The sequence below is a fragment of the Dinoponera quadriceps genome, unplaced genomic scaffold, assembly GCF_001313825.1.
Source record: "Dinoponera quadriceps isolate SergipeBrazil2010 unplaced genomic scaffold, ASM131382v1 scaffold120, whole genome shotgun sequence".
Classification (NCBI taxonomy): Eukaryota; Metazoa; Arthropoda; class Insecta; order Hymenoptera; family Formicidae; genus Dinoponera; species Dinoponera quadriceps.
In genome coordinates this window covers 2,664,576-2,682,067 of record NW_014554309.1, presented here as the reverse complement: position 1 = coordinate 2,682,067, position 17,492 = coordinate 2,664,576, and the positions used below count along the sequence as shown (strand labels likewise).

The 17,492-nt window shown below is 43.9% G+C and overlaps 3 protein-coding genes across 3 annotated transcripts; 2 read left to right on the top strand and 1 right to left on the bottom strand.

Moving 5' to 3' along the window:
- Nucleotides 1-2,254: 2,254 nt before the first annotated feature.
- On the top strand, nt 2,255-6,599 carry LOC106745370 (dynein heavy chain 1, axonemal). The gene is made up of 11 exons (XM_014620928.1): nt 2,255-2,448; nt 2,608-2,937; nt 3,048-3,180; nt 3,432-3,608; nt 3,683-4,030; nt 4,183-4,398; nt 4,471-4,730; nt 4,845-5,301; nt 5,406-5,730; nt 6,099-6,230; nt 6,352-6,599. The coding sequence occupies exons 1-11, from the start codon at nt 2,255-2,257 to the stop codon at nt 6,597-6,599; spliced, it is 2,820 nt and encodes a 939-aa protein (XP_014476414.1).
- Nucleotides 6,600-6,787: 188 nt separating this feature from the next.
- LOC106745398 lies at nt 6,788-15,112 on the bottom strand. Its single transcript, XM_014620981.1, has 7 exons — nt 13,495-15,112; nt 9,189-9,279; nt 8,532-8,693; nt 8,280-8,438; nt 8,022-8,183; nt 7,641-7,845; nt 6,788-7,343 (listed from the first exon to the last, which is right to left on the bottom strand). Exons 1-7 carry the CDS (start codon nt 14,359-14,361, stop codon nt 7,112-7,114), a joined length of 1,878 nt encoding a protein of 625 aa, XP_014476467.1. The 5' UTR covers nt 14,362-15,112; the 3' UTR covers nt 6,788-7,111.
- On the top strand, nt 10,920-13,271 carry LOC106745416 (cytochrome P450 9e2). The gene has a single exon (XM_014621003.1). The coding sequence runs from the start codon at nt 11,297-11,299 to the stop codon at nt 12,812-12,814; it is 1,518 nt and encodes a 505-aa protein (XP_014476489.1). The 5' UTR covers nt 10,920-11,296; the 3' UTR covers nt 12,815-13,271.
- Nucleotides 15,113-17,492: the final 2,380 nt, after the last annotated feature.

Below are 17,492 nucleotides of genomic sequence, written 5' to 3'. Positions count from 1 at the left end.
AAATATTGATATCTTTTTATCTGTGTTTAGAAGATATTAACTTTATCTCTCATTAAGAAGATGTATTAGCTGAGAAAAGCATTACTTTGAGACTTACATATTTCTATGAAATTTACATTTTCTTTTATATTTCCTGCTAAGGAAATAGGAAAGTAGTTTGCGAGGTACAAAGATGTAACAACTTTTAACTAAATTTAATATCGCATTTTCATCTTTTGTTGTCATTACATCATAATGATAAGACAATTGTAATCGAAATTACTAATATTCGTAAATCTTTTAACCAGATAATTATGAAGATAGAAGCAAAAAAAACCAAGTGAGGAATAATATATATAAATTTTTATAGATGAAATATTCTTTCTAATTAATTGTAAGGATTGTTATGACTAATTAACACATAATATTGTCCTTAGGAAAAGTAAGGGAATAAATATTCAACTTTCGTAAAACAGATTTTTTAATATGAGTATGGAAGGAAACATTGAAATAGACAGAGAAAAGTGATGTGTTAATAATTATAAAAAAATAAAGCTAAAAATAAATATAATTATATTATAACACTGCGATGATTTTAAGATTTTCCGACAGTTATATTAACCATTTTGAATTACGACGTTGCGAGCGAGTAAATTATAAAGAAATATAGGAGAAGAATTCTTGCAACCAAGATTCATATATTTGTCCGTCAGTAACATTTATATTGACTGATGAATAAAGCAGGCTAAAATATAAGCTGTTTTCTTTAAGAAATATAGTTCTGATGAGTTTGGAATCCTTTCTATATTATTGCTGTTACATTTGATCATGCCACATTTTGTCTCTTCTTTTTAGCTGAATTGGCTGCATTAGTTCAAGAAATTAACATATACGTTGAGGCATATGAAGCGTACGTACGAAATGCTTCAGTGTACATAAATTTCTTAAATTAATGCAGCCAGTTCAGCTTTCAAAAAGAATAGACCAACTTTTACGTGACATGTGACAAATCGATGGTAAAATTTCTTTTGACAAGTTACTTATTTGGTTATAATTTGCAAGAATTATTCGCGCGCAATCCACTGTAATTTCCTCGTTTTCGATATTATAATGCGAGGTAGACACCAAAAATTCTTAACCGCTTATCGTAGACAAAATTGGCAGAAGAAACTGGTATACTGTGTACATTTCAATACGTGTCGTGTCGATTGCTTAAACTTTCTCTTCATAAAGTTGCAGGTTTTCACTTCCAGCACAAATATAGCGTAATTGGGTAATAAAAAATTAAGAAATTATAACAAAAGTATGGATCACATTATCTAACGTAATAAAATTATTTGTTGTATCTATACATATCCATTAGTTGAATTACTTCTCACCTTTTTCACTTTCATATGCTCTTTGTTATTATAGCCTATAAAAACGAATTACAATAGCCACTCGTAGCAACGGCATACTTGGTATTTTTGTCCATTTGTTAATATGTATAAAAGAAAACATACATTTGCAGTCCTATTGTATATCTCATTAAAAGTATACAAATATACATTGCACAAGATATTTTTAACTAAAACATATTCCGCATGTGCGCAATAATGCTATTTACGTTATTCGAATCTCAAGCGTTTTATTGATATAATCGATTTAGCTTAAGTTGGCAGCGGGGCGTTTCGCGAAGTTAGCATCACTAGGGAAGAGTTCATTCCCGCCGAAGAAAAGTATCATCATTCGTGTTTCAAAATGGACGTCGGAGATATCTCGAACGTCTATTCTCGCAAGAAAGGTTAGTACTCGGAAATCGTCACGTAAATAAGCGTCACGTTGCGCAAGAGAACGGAACGATCGTTAATTACATCTAATCATTCCGTAAATCGCACGCAGAGAAAGGTAAGATAACTTTTCCGTCAACCGTACCGAGACGAGCCAATCTCGTGTGGCAAGTTTTCACGAAGCAGCACTGCCCGATCGTGAGAGACATTAAAATACAAAAGACACAGACTTATTTGGGCGAAGCCAAAAGATGGATAAGTTTCCCCGAAGATAGATCAATCGTACGTGAGCAAGCACACGGTTGTGCAAGAGCGCAACGATGTGTGGACGATTTTGATTAGATTTGAGATTTTCGACGGAGGGATGAAACGGATCGTTTGTTCGCGCGGTAATAATTCGAATTTATCCTTCCTTTTCCACGAAGGTCTTCCCGGCGGAGGTATTCCTACCGAAGGTGCAAATGAAATACGACGTTGAGCCCAATTGTCTGCCGCGCAACGTCGAAATGGAAAGAAGACGAAGAGCGTACGCGAAATTAAAAATAGAAGACGTTTTAAAGGCGGAAGGTGTCAAGCCGTGTGACATAATACCGCCCGAAAAAATTTATCCGTCATTCTCCTACGAAGAGAAATACGGCTTGTACCCTAAGGCGAACTATTTACCGTTAGAAGTGTTCGACGATGAGGAATACGATTGTAGGTGAGAGACGCGTTATCGAGCTCGTTCCTCGGAGGATCTCTATCTTTTACAAGTCTTTACGACTGATTTATATATTTATTATTCCGTGGACGGCGGCTGAGTGTTAATTATCATCATTGCCGCGCTTGATACGCGCCTCGCGATTTTTGCGAATTGCAGAACGGCGGAGGAGTGGATGAATTTCGGTATCGTCGATGGTGTCCGTTATCCGTTACCGGCTACGGTATTTATCGAAAAGGCCGGGCGAAAAGGAAGGATATTTCGTCGAAATATTGATAAGCTGGATGATTTGTTCGGCTGGACCGAAGCTGCCGTGACGGACTACAATAGCGAGAAGAAAGTCTGGACCGTTCTTACGTTGGACGGTCTCAAGCGAGGATTCTTCCTTCCCAGGATATACATTAGATTCTATGGAGAGGATCCCAGAACATTCGCCGAGAGAGTGGCAGTCGCCGTCAAACAAAGACAGATAGCCGAAGCTACTATCAGGTTAATTTGCGCAGCATTATATTAACCTGACAAACGCTCTGGAGTACCTGAGAAAATTATAGATAGGTGGAAAGTCGATGATGACAGGAATTAAGCAAAAATGTGCGCAGATACCATTTATATTTGGACTGTATGCGGCTTGACGGCATGCCGGCGCTCGACGAGGAGCGACAGAAAGCTCGAATAATCCTCTCGGCTACTCGAGAAAACCCCATCGAACGTGTCGCCGGTCATCTTTCAAACGTAGGTGCACAACTGCTCGTTATTTCTTTTGTTTGATTAATGGCCTTTTCACACGGTATTTATCCAGGTTTCTTGAGTAAAACCGTGTTTTAATTGTTTATGAAAAATATTCTTCTTAAGTATTTTTGAGCATTTACCATGATCTTTCTCATATCTGACTTTCCCGGACATTCGAATATTTACAAAATTTATATTTTATATGTATATTTTTTTAATATCTCGTAAGTATTATGTGCTGTTTTTTTGGATAGTTGATGGACGAAATTGCGCTGGAGTATCGTCGAGTTATGTGCGATCTGACGTGGCGGCCTCTCATTGAAAAACAAGCCGATACGTTTAATTTCATCGCATGGAAGGAGATAAATGTCGCCTGCGATATCACGATATCAGAAGTGAGAAGAGTTCACACCGACATGGAAGACTTCGCGGTATTTGCGAGGAAATTTTCCTATCCATCAGTGCGCACTTTACGAGATGGTTTTAATGCGAAGTACCTTTGTAGAAAACGAAGGATTACTTCCATTTGATGACTCTGTACGTTTTGCCGGAAGTGTACGAGGCCATGCAGTGCGTGGTCGCCGAGTGCATCTACGTGTCCGATATGAATCTCTTCGCCTCGACTTACGGTAAATCGATGCCTCTGTTGGAGTTTGAGTCGCAACAGAATCTAGAGAACGGTACGGTGATGAAGTACCTGAAGGAATTGTGGTTGGAAAGGATCACGCAGTCGATTCGAAGGTGTCTGCGGGATCTCGGGAAGGAATGGTTCGATCTTGATCAGAAGAATCGCGAGGTATACGACGCGATGAAGTTGAAAAGATTCATAGATGTCGCTGTGCTTCGAATGCAGGTAAAACCGAGTCCCTGTAAAATCGCGTCTCAACTTTTACGGTTGAAAAATACGTGGAAATATGAAGCAACGTTTAAATTTCTGCCGAGCTCTGCAGCGCTGGCGTGTAAATGCTCGTTGAGCAAATTGATAATAAGAAGTGTCCCTCGCAGACAGCGTTGCGAGATCTCGTATACAAGTCGATCGACCTGTACGTGGAAATGCTGACAGCTCCGGCGATATGCACCTTAAACGTGAACGAGGATTTTGTGTGGGGCACCGATCTCGTAAATACGCAATTTAAATCCACGGCACATCCTGTCTTCAACATCAACATTCTGATGAATGGCGATACCGTCTGTTATTCAACCGACCTGGAATCGTTCGAAGTATGGAATCTCGTCGAAACTCGTCGAGGAACGAACCGACGAGTTAACAGTACACTCCACATCGATTTCCAGGAAGTTATCGTAACTCTGTTTGATGATTTCCTGAGCCAGTGCCATCAAATCAGACAGATTCATTCCTTTTTGCTGCCATTCCTGACGTTCCCTAAAGATCTGTTTCTCAGCTCGGTAGGCTTACAGGAGAGGCGGGTCTGCGAGGCTCGAGATCGTTTGAGGATCGCTTACAGAAAATCTGTGATACCTCTGAGAGCGTATGCGAACGAGTATCGTCAGTATCTGGAATTTTTTACCCTGAATATTGAGAAATATATGAAGTAAGTTCGAGTCTCTCGAGCGTGAGACGCGGGGTTGCAAGGAAGACGCGATCGACGTCGTGACGATGCGAACGACACCGCTCGTCCTTTCCTCGACTTTGTCGCTTGTCGCAGGGACTTCAAAGATGCGGATCACACCGCTCTGGAAGTCAAGGACGAGGTGTCCTTTCACCTGAAAATGAAGTCCGCCCTCGAGAATGCGCTGCCGAACGAGATGATCGTAGGTCCTTTTCGCGTGAACGTTCAACCCCTGAGACATCATCTCGTGCAGAAACGACAGAATTGTGTCACGCAGCTACTGACCATGTTCACCGAGAGCTTGAGGGCGCGAACCAACGTCGTTCTGACGGGTTATTCGCGAATCGATGCGAGACTGAGATCACCGTCGCGCGACATCGAACACTTGTTCGAGGAACAAGACTGGGTGGCGACGATACCGCTGACGATGAGGCCGCTGGACGAAACTATGCAGAAACTGACGCGCGAATTCGACGTTCTCGATTACTTCCGATGGAATCTGTCCGACCAGGATTTCGAGGCCAAGTGGCAAGGCATAGGTTCCTCTCGCAAAGTGCGATTACTTGTGAGATTCGCTGATCGTTCTCCACGTGGATTATACAAAAAGATGCGTCGCAGTTAATGAGGGGAATTTTGACGTGTTTTTTTTTTGCACAGATGAAAGAGGCCAAAGAACGTTTCGCCAGCGAGTACGAGAAATTCCACAAATTGGAAGTGCAGGACGAAATTATCCTGTCGGAAAAGATCGATACACTCATAGGAAACGTCGCAAACTTGACGGTGCAGACGGGCATTGATAGGATACACGAGACGGCGATTGAAGCGAAGAGGATTGAGAAGATGATGAATGAATATCGGGAATTGAGTTTACTGCTAAACAAGCGACAGGAATTATTCGGCATGGAAGTAGTGGTGTTCGAGCAATTAAACAGATTGGTGAAGGAGTTCGAGCCGTATCTAACGTTATGGGTCGCTGCATCTGGTAATTTGATACTTAATTAGCTTTTCAAAATCTTAATGATAACATATCTCATGTATTATTGATTTATTCTGATGTTTGCTATTATTTATCTCATTTCAACGCATCATACACCGTTTCGTTAGCTCTTCTATAACAGCTTCAAATCAAGTATTCGTTTAGTGGATTTGTTTCCGACGTTCCGTGAACATTTCAATTCACATCTCTCAGGGAGAGGAACGAAATTTAAAGTGAACTGAAATCTCCACGAAACGTCGGAGAGAAAGCCATGAAGGACTAACTCGAATAGCCAAATTAAGCATTTCTGCACACCGCGAAAGCCTGAGGTATCGTCTGAAATTTCGAATGTGTTTCCGAATCTTGGCGTGCAGATTGGTTAAAGTGGCAAGAGATGTGGATGGAAAATCCTCTGATGAACATCGACGCGCATCAGATCGAAGGCATAGTTGCCGATCTGCACGAAACCATGTCGCGTTGCGCGGAAATATTTAAAGACAGTCCAAGTAGGTGGGAGTTCCGCTTAGAATGTTCATTAAGTTCCAAATGCGTTATACATATGATTTGCGAGGAACTTCTACTCTCTCATTGGGGGATAATTGATACGTTTTTTTCTTGCGAGGGCAGAGGTGGCCGCCGTTGCGCTTACAATGAGGCAACAGATTGAAGCGTTTAAGCCTCGCATCGGCGTGATACTGGCTCTGCGAGAACCCGAAATGAAGGATCACCATTTCGAGGAACTTTTCAAGAAGACCGGCGTACAAATGGCGCTCACTCCGACGTTAACTTTCAAAGATCTACTCATTTTCGGCGTAATGAAGTTTGAAGATACCGTGAAGGCCGTCGCGAATACTGCACGAAGAAATGCTCTATAGAAGGCGAGAAATTTAGGGTAAAATTTCTGCAAAATAAAATCTTAATGTACCTATAATAGGACGAGTAGATAAACGATAAGGTCTTCCTCAAATTTCTTCGGAAACGATAATTTATTTACTTAAAGGTCTACCATATATATATATATAGAAGCGATTATTATTTACATCGGCCTAATTTCTTTGCAAATCCAAATGAACCAAGCGTGACACAGATCACATGGATAATAAGATACAGTTACAATTCATATGATATACAGTTATACAATTACAATTATCATATAGTTATGATATAGTGTTTTATCACATTAATTAATATAATAGAGTAATATAAATAATACGATATAGTTATAGTTAATAAACAATCTTTTATGCAGGTTACACACGCGCATGAAAGTATGTAGACGGGCCTTGTTTCGTCTCTTCTTTGTTTCTTCTAAATAAAGAGCACGAAGCGCAATGCGAGCACATTGGTGATTACTGATGGATTTATTGGGAGAAAAGTAAAATGTCGATTACGAAAACCTGTTTCGGTCTTTGTGGTGTTTTCTCATGCATTTCGTCGCCTTTCGTAGTATCGTTCGCAAGCAGCTGCGAAAGGCGACGCCGTACATCGCGTACAAAAGGAAATTGATGCTGAAATTGGTGTAATAAGGCAGCATGAATAATTGCTGCAGGCACCATAGCAAGTCCGGCGCCTCTTTCTCTACCAGAGTAAGGAAGAACACGCATAAACGGATGATGTAGCTGCAAACAGAACGACTAGTTTAAACATTAAAATTAAAGGATTAAACGTTAGTTTCAGCATGGTGTGTAGGAAACTCGTGTTGAACAAGTGTCAACTTTAATTACAAGTATCTCCACTTCGGTCATCGATCTTTTTTCTCTGATTGCGCGAGCGGTTAGATAATCCTTCGATTGATGTATTAGTCCCTGAGTTTCAACGAATTTCTGAGAAATTATTTTATCTTACGAGGCAAAGAGAGAAAGAGAGAAAAAAAAAGAGAAAGAAAGAGAGAGAGAGAGAGACTGCACTGCTCTTACCTGGGCAGATTCAGCACTATAAATACAGTGCTGATCAGTAAAAGCACTTTGGTGGTATTCTGGTGGCTCGTAAAATGATGCGATTCCGTAATATTGGAAGTTCGATGGTGATTTGCACGTTGGGGTAGAGAAGGTGGCAGCTCACGGATAGGATGTTGTCGTTCCGGCTGGCCTTCCGACTGGCGTTCCGGCATCGACGGGAATTCTGTAAAGTGAAAGACAAATTACTCCTGCTTCAATCTTTTTCATGCAATTTTCCCATGCAAAGCGACTTCCCACTCCGCACCGATCGATGTTTCTTCATCGGAGCTCGTCACCCACTCGGGCAGCCCCGAGTCATTAAGAGATTCGAGCCTCAGGTCGCGGTGGACCGCAACTTACCTATAAATTCGAAAACATTCTCGTCCTCTTCTTTTTCAACAGTACGCGCTGATCCGATCCAAACTTTGTCCCATTGATTGGCGTATATGTGATTTATCTTCGGTGACGGTGGCTGACTTGGCGGGGGTGTGGGAGCTGACACGTACCTCGTACTGCCGATTTCTGCGGAATAAGACGAGACAAATCGTTTCGCCTTAGTTGCTCTAAAATGCACTCTTCAGCGAGAGATCTCTGTCGATCTCAGTTTGGCTAACCTACCGATCGATTCGAAGTATCTCTCGTTCTCCTCTTGAAGAGTGCACCACGAGCCGAGCCACACACAGTCGTATCGTTTCGTCGATGGAGGAATCGATGACGGTAGCGATGAACGAATCGGGAGGGAGGAAGATATCGGGGTCCTCAACGGACTCCCGATTTCTGCGGAGCAAATCATTCTGGTTTGGTTTCCCCGAAATAGGCATCCAGACGAGATGGGGGATTAAATCTTACGTTACGGTAAGATAGATTTACCTATCGACTCGAAAACATTCTCGTCCTCCTTCTCTTCAACAAGATACTCCGGTCCAGGCCATACGCAGCCGTATCGTCTGGTGGATGAAGGAATCGATTGCGGGAGCGACAAACGAATTGGTCGAATAGGTGTTGATACATACTTCGGCGGACGCTCGATTTCTGCAATCGTTTTATTTTAATCTCGTTTTAATTTAGTTTTTTTACAGTCTGAAAGGAGCATTCTTGTGTAGATGTCACAATTTTCAGACGACATTTTTTGTTTTGGTTCAAGTTATTAAATGACAAAAATGGAACCTTTTGTTCGCTAAGTGTCCACCATTCTGTTAAATTTTAATTTTTTTTTAATTTCAACTCGGGAGATAATTATATATTCGTGTAGATTGAAAATTTCTTTGGTTTCCGTATTTCAAATAAACTGAAGAAAAATCTGTTTGCATATTATATTAATATTTAAATTATGAAAAATATAGAGATAAACATTCATAAATGTTATTTAAAGATAATTAAATATGTATACAAATTTTATATTCATAAGAGTTCAATAACTTAAACGAAGAGATGTCAAAGTTGGTTTAAAAATTCGTTGTTTAGACAGAAATCCGCCTTTAGAGAGAGAAAGCAACTCTAGTCTTGTGTCCCAGTGAACCGACTCACCTATCGGTTTGAAAACTCTGTCGTTCCTATCCTCATCAGTGAATGAAACCGGATTGATGTCGCGGCGTCTGTTGATGCTGGCGTGAACGGTCTGAAAATCGTGCGATAAATATTGTTTTTCACTTTGCAAATCAATTGAGATTTTCGATCTGTCTCATCTCGGACGTGCGCTACGTGTAAAATTTCAAACGAGGTAAGACGTTTATTGGACTTTCACATCTTTACAACCGATCAATTATCTGATGAATAGAATGAGGAAGTGAATATATTTTTTTGTAATCTTTCTCACTCATTCGAGAGTATCTAACTTAAGTTAGATCAATGCACCGCTGATTAACCTTTGATATTATCAAACTGCAGAGCAACAAGTGTGTTTATAGATATCTGTGCGGAGAAATGCGGATAGCGAGTAAGAAAACAAGATAGCGTAATCAACGACAATGAATTTTTAATATCGAGAGACACGTGTATAAGATATGCCTTGTGTGATCGGCGCCATATGTCGCTAGGTGATAAGATATTGATTGCCCAAGATTGCACACGATTTTACAACAAATGATCAAATCAATTATGTAACTAAGAATAGTTCAAAGGAATTTTCTTAGTATAGCTAATCCGGAATTCGATATCGCGACGGTAACGTTGATAATATTCAAAAGTGTCGAAAGAGTTTATTCTACCACTAGACCGGACGTTTCTAATAACGATTTGAACAAGGCACAGGGGTCAGTGGAAAAAATCGTGAAACTAATTCCGCAGTTGGTATCGTACGCGAGTGATGGAAACAGTGACGAGGACAAGTTTTCAAGATAATGAAGAGACGTGAAAAGATAATTCGAAACGATTGCGATTTATCATATAGCAAATAACAGAAAATTATTTCAGCTTATCATTTTCCCGACCATGACAGTGAACAAGGTAACAGACTATATCGTTATCAAGCGGCCGTTAGCCATCCAAATGATAATGAACCCGTGAATTCAGTAACATCGTTCATCGTCGAAAAACGGAAACGTTAAAACTGACTATCGATTTAATCAACTGGGTGTGTTGCTGAAATTAAGATTTCCAACGTGTTCAGCAAAAAAGCGTTTATCATAACCGCGGAGATTCTCGGTTGAACTTGCAAAGGAGGATACTGATGACCCCTGTCGTCGATGAAAGCTTACCTATCGGATCGACGCGAGACCGAGTCGCTTCATGTTAAGTCAAGTCGGCAATAATATATGTAAAGTAGACGTTGTATAACTCATCTAACCAATCAAAGAATTTGCGTCACGATTCTTATATTCTCGATTGGGAGTCGAGCGTGTCAAGATCGCAGCGGAGAGTTGTTCCGCGAAGCATGGGGTCAATTGTGCTTATTGGCTCTTAACAGTGTATTTTTTTAATGGGTTTTTTTATTTACATTTATTTCCATGTATGGTGTCTTTGCCGCTGTTTCCTCTCGGTGTGCGCGCGCGACGATGCAGCGGCGCAATATTAGCACACGTATATTCATATACATACGAGTATACAAGTGGATTTATTGATTCTGATGCTTTGTAGATAGAAGAGAATCCTTCCTCGTTGAGAGATCGCTAATATGTAATAACCCCCACCCGTTTCATAAACAGATGTTCTAAGCGACGTAATCCCGGCACAGATGTTTTCATTAAATGCTACCGTGAAAAAATTTATTGTGTTTTGACAAACAATGACAAAGTATATTTAAGGCTCACATATATCACGCGTCTCATTATTGCATTGGCTACCGAGCTGATAGCATATCTCCGTATCACATATAAAACTCGCCGTTATAGAAATAAACATCACTATCAATCGACAGCTTGCAACAGTCGGCGGCGCGAAATTCGCCTGCTTTCCTCAAGAGGGATCGACAACGTTATTCGCGAGGTCGAGCGTTTGTTTCGGGATTGTTTCGGATCTCGAAGAGAGATTGGGAAAACCAGTGGATCCGGAAACTAAAAATGTGAATTCTATTTCGCGATTGAGCACGGGGGAAGATAGTAGGGACGAAAGCGTTGGATTCGAGATATCGAGCAAATCATCAGCGGTTGCAACGTTTTCTTCTCGCCTGCAACTACAATTCGGGATTTAGTATCGCGATGGTGACCACAATCCTGCTTCTCGCCGTCCTGACGGCGTGCGTCTGCCTGTACAGCATCATAAAGAGCAAAATGAAACTCTTCGAGAAGCTGAAGATTCCACATGAAAAACCAGTGGTCTTCTTGGGCAACACAGCGCCCTTTTTCTTCCGGCGTATGTCCATAGTGGAGAATATCGAGAAACTGTACAAACGCTTCTCGGACGCGAGGTACTTCGGTTTCTATTATTTTACGACGCCGACCTTCGTGATTCGCGACCCGGACCTGATCACGTCGATCGCCATCAAGAACTTCGACAATTTCTGCGACCACCGTAACTTCGTGAACGAGGAGCTCGACCCGATAGCCAGCAAGAATCTATTCGGCATGCGGGGCGACCATTGGCGCGAGATGCGAAAACTCCTCAGTCCGGCCTTCACGTCCAGTAAAATGAAGATGATGTTTGGATTGATATGCCAGTGCGCCGACAACTTCAGCACTCACATGGCCAACAACTCTCTCAAGGCCGCCAAGACGGTGAATGTAAAAGAGGAAATGTCCAAATACGCGACCGACGTTGTCGCCTCGTGCGCTTTCGGCGTCAGCGTGGACTCGTTCAGATACCCGAAAAACGAATTTTACCTTCTCGGCAGGGAAGCGATGAACTTCGACGGCTTCTTGTCTCTAAAATTCCTTCTGAATACGAACTTCCCGAAATTCGCGAAAATGTTCCGGATACGCGTGTTCAGTAAAAAGGTCGAGAGATTCTTCAAAGAGCTCGTTACCAGCACGGTGAAAATTAGGGACGAGAAGGGCATCACCCGACCGGACATGATTCAACTGATGATGGAGAATAGGGAGAAAAGTACCGGGCCTGAGTTCGACATCGACGAGATGACCGCTCAGGCGTTCGTCTTCTTCCTCGGTGGCTTCGATACCGTATCGACGGTGATGTGCTTCCTGGCGCATGTGGTTGCGGTCAACCCCGACGTCCAGAGGAAACTGAGGGCTGAGATCGACAAGGTCCTCAAGGAGAACGATGGGAAACCTACTTACGAGGCCCTAAATAGTATGAAGTACTTGGACGCCGTAGTGACCGAGTGCATGAGACTGTATCCGCTGGCAGCTTTCATCGACAGGTTGTGCGTCAAGAACTTCGAATTGCCGCCGGCCACTCCGGACTGTAAACCGGTCACGGTAAAACCCGGACAGACCATCTGGTTCCCGAGTTATTCGCTGCATCGTGATCCCAATTACTACCCGGAGCCGGACAAGTTTGACCCGGACAGGTTTCTGAACGGCCACTCGGACAGCTCGACTTATCTGCCGTTCGGTCTCGGGCCTAGGATCTGCTTGGGCAACAGATTCGCTCTGATGGAGATGAAACTTATGCTGTTCTACATGCTGTGGCGATGCGATCTCATGCCCGACGTCAAAACTAAGGTTCCTTTGGTTCTGAACAAGACGACGTTAGTCATGCTGGCGGAAGGCGGCTTCTGGTTGAAGCTACGGGCGAGGGATTCGACAGCAGCGCAGTGAATGCTCGTCGGTGGATCGAGTGTTCAAAGGCGAAAGTACACTATAAGTTTTTGTAACGTTTGCTTCACGAGGTGTTCGAAACGAATCTTGTTAATTGTAATCATAATTAAGTCTGACCTTCGGCATTTTTCCTTTGAATATGCGACGAGGAGAAAGAGAAAGGCTAGAAATCGTAGGAACGAAATTCTCAAGAAGAAAAGTAATTCGAAACCACCTTCCTTGTTACCAGCGTGTGAATTCCTCGTCAACCTCGTGTTATTTTCATTGTAATCTTTTAATAAAGTTTGCATATCTCCAACGCTCGCCAGCGTAAATACCGACGACCTGTAAAGGAAATCCTCTCCTAACAGGTGGTTTCTCGCTATCCAATCTTTGATCTCCTCTGAAGGTGCGAGTAATGCGCGCATCATATCTACATGTCTGCATCTATATTGCACAATATAAATCATGTAATATACGATAACGTCCAAGAGCGATGATAAACAAACGTACGGAGAGCAGCGAATGCGCGCGTGTCTGTCCGCAAAATTGCATTACGCAAAACTCATCAATCGCCCGGCTACATCCACGTGTAACGTATCATCGCAATTTATAGTCGCGGAAAAAAGCTGTGCATCGAAGCAAAACACGTTATTTACATATCCTCGCAGGCCGATCGAGGAGTCACGAGCGATACTTACTGGAATGTCATTGACGTAAATGTGATCGTTGACGTCGTTCTGCTCGCTCTCGGTGTTGGCGGGTCGGGCGGCGCGGTTTCGCGCTAGCAACCTGCGAAATAACAACAGGTTCTTCACGATCATGGTGTTCATCACGATGATACCCACGATCGGCGCGATCAGGCTGATGATGCTGTCGACGATGCTGATGATCCGCATGGCCTCGAGATGTTCAATTTTCAGTTCGCAGAACTCCTCGCCGTCTGCGTTCTTCACCACCCCGGCGAAGAAGAAAGCGTACATGTGGAGGAGCATGGCGACCAGCACCAGCACCAGGGTGATCGACTTCGCCCGCTCGACGGTGCATATGTACGGCCGGTGCAGCGGATACCGGAAGGCGATGTACCTCTCTACGGTGAAGGCGACGATCAGCCAGATGCTGAGCGAGCTGCAGACCGCGCTCACGTAGACCAGAGTCTCGCACCAGCCTTCCTTGTTGTACACCTGCCAGTCGACCGTGTTGTTGAGCCACACCAGGAATAGCGTCACCAGGAAGCCGGAATCGGCGATCGACAACGCCGCCAAGTAATAGCTGGAGCTGCGTGTCCTCAGCTGCGTCTTGAGGAAGACCACGCACGATAGCAGGTTGCCCACCAAGCCCAGCAGAATGATGAGCGGTATGTAGTACACGTTGAAGAAGTCCAAGAGGAAGCAGGACGACATGGAGCTGTCCATGGGCTCCAGCTGCTCCGCCATTTCCATCTCCGAGCTGTTCGGATGCACGGTGATCATATCCCAGTGGGGCGACCTCGGCAACCGCGACAGATCGCCGATCGACGTCGGTATCTGGCTGATGCTCAAGCCGCCTCTCTTCCGGAGGCTGAACATGCTTGAGGCCTCGAAATCGAGTTAACGAAGGAGAAGCTTCTTGCTCCGGAAATTTCTTGGGCCCCCTCTATGTACTCGGCTACGGCTTCATGCGCTTATTCGCGTTACGATGCACCTTGCAAAATCGTCAGTCGCCAGACCAGGCGTTCGTGGATGCGACGTAGTTAAAGGAGACTAGACTATCGCCAGCTGGACCGACTTGAATCTCGGCCAAATTATCAAATACCATACGACTTACCGTTCGTAATTAAATCTCGCCAATTCGCCAATTCGCGAGATTTTGCGAAAAGCGCACCATGCGAAGCTTCGGCGATCGATCTGAAACTTCTCGTCGAGGGGCCCCGCAACCGAGTAGGGAGCGTGACTGGTACTGGTCGGAAAATATGCGCTTCATGCGATGGCTAAACACCGTTTGGTAAACTCGCAGCGCGGTCTTCTATGCAAAAGCACTCCTGCCGGCCGAAAAATTCCGCCGCATGCGCCTTGTAGATCAGGCTGACGTCTCTAGGTGGACGCCGACGCCGCACGCCAATTGCGAGGGCAGAAAAGAAGGGGATGTTAATTTGCCTCACACACCTTACACCTTGCCAATTCCGAAGTGCCGCGACGGAAACTGCGGAGACGTATTCCGTTCGTCCTCCGTCGAAGAAATGTTTATGAACGGAGGAAACGGAGGAGACCGGTCCATCCCAAAATTCGCGCGATACCGTCGACGGTCGTGCCTGTCATTTTGAAACTGTTCTGAAACTGACCCACGCAAAGATGACGGACGAAGAGCGACTTCTTTGTGTAGAAAGTTGATCAATACAGACCCGTGTTTTCTGCTAAAGTCACGATAATTTTCAAAACTGTCGAAATCGGCGTCGCGTGCATTTCGCGTGCAATTTTGCAACATGCACGCGTGTTTTACGGGGGGAAGGGAAGGGGGGAGAAATTTTCCGATCGAGAGCGTATCGACCGCGCGAGCATGGAAACTCATCGAAATATTCCGTCAGCTTCAGTTGGCATCTCAGCGCGATCGAAAGGAGCGCGCGACGTTCCCATCGGGTCGTCAGGGTTTCTTCCATTCCATCGAGCATCCACACCCTTAATCGCGCGACTCGTGGAAAGAACGGAGCAACTCCGTGGCACCGTCGCTCTGTTTACCCACATCCATTCGTCGCAATTAGTCGCCGTAAATCGTGGCTATGCCGACTATAAGTTACCCGAATCATTTGCCCTGGCCAATAACGGGAAGCGTAATCGCTCGACCGTAGCACCGCGTTATCCTTCGAGAGAGACCTTCTGTGTACCTTTCACCCAAGGTCGGCGAGGTGGGTCAGTATTTAAACACCATTCGTGTCGAGCGGACATTCGTAATTCTCTATCGGAATATTTCTTTCAGCTATAGCTGCGGTACACAAGACGTTTGTAACGAGAGTGATTGAATATCGGCTGGAGAACGATATCGTTATCAGTGCTGCACATTGCATATTAACAACATGGCTACGGTTATACTTGTGCGATGTTCAATCTTACGCTCCTGCGTAAGGTTGAAAACTCGCAGGAAACTCTCGCGAGTGAGATCCGATAAGTAGATTTATGCAGCTCGGTGTGCAATTTCATTTGACAAACGGTTGGAACGACATATTTCCGATATATTTCGGAACGCAGCGTCTTCAGTACTGCGAGACATTATACGTGCACACACATGGTCCTGCGCAGTAACCAGTTGCGACAGCGCGACCGAAATGATGGTACACGGGGTCTACAGGGAAATTTGTGTGGCCCAAGATCATATGAATAATTTAGTGTGAAAGCGTTGACAGTGGGGTGCGAGTAACATTCGTTCCGGCATTGATCTCTCAAGCCATATTAGAATATGCATACGCTATTCGGCTCCCGCTGATCATAAAGAGTAGTCGAGCAGGTTGACAAGGTTGGTCTTATTTAATCTACCGTGCCGATCACGTGGTACTCTCTTTCTTTTTCTCTCAATGACTTTTATTTTTGCAAGGATGTTCCATCGTTTTGACGAGCGGAGGAAGTATAACAGTGCACATTTCAATGGCATGAAAAGTCTCATGTAGACGACTGCTTTGATACGCCATCTGCGATCTCTTTAACGGTGGAACTACTTGGTTGCAGACATTTTCCGACAATGTCGGTAAGAACGACATTTGGTGTGTGTGTATATGTGTCTGAACTACTTCCATAATTTTCATGAATTTCAACAATCTCGATTTCTAACGCTAATCAAAACGCTGAACATACGAAAAACGCCAAACTTACATATCAGTCATAAAATACATATTATTCAATTTTAATTATTTCACAAATATGTCAAGTTTCACTAAAGTAAGAGACACTGCGCGGATGTTCCTTTCAAAATTGAATGTATTATTATTTGTCAGCGAATAAACAAATTTGCCCAACAATTCCGAAAACTTAATTATCACCTTCAGTAAAAATATTACATAGGAAACGCCCTTGCTGCGTTTGAATAAACAGTCGCCATTTTAAAATTAACGTTTTTTCTCTCCATATGTGGCTGTTTCGATTGTAGAAAGAAAAGAAATAGGTCAACGTACAATCCCGTTTGATCCAAAGTGTTGTGCAATGCTCGCGCGTTAACACATGATTAATTTATTTCACGGTTTCCCCCGGTCGTACAGTACTACATCGGGGCGCGTTACAATCCATCTCTTCTTCCCCTTCTTGTTCCGCTCGAGAGAGACAGAGACAGAGAGAGAGAGAGAGAGAGCAAGAGAGATGGGCAAACGATTTCTCATCCAGGCCTGTCCTCCCTCGGGATAGATACAGTCCTGGCGAAGAACTTTTTCGACCCCGGCCATTACAGGGTGAGGTGAGGGGGAGGTAGTCCTTGAACGGCCACGTGGTAAAATCGAGGCATGCCTACGGCGGTGTTCACCGGTGTGACCTAGAATCTCGTAGGCTAGTCGAGCTTATCCCGATCGTCCACCCTCTCTCTCTCTCTCTCTCTCTCTCTCTCTCGCCAGGGTCCAGACTATTGCGGCGACTGCGAAGCGCAACACGTCAATAATTGCGATATAGCACAAGGACACCTGTTTGCCTCGATCGGCGTGGCACAGCGGCGGCATGGTGCTCTTCGCGAGATGCTTCGCATGCAA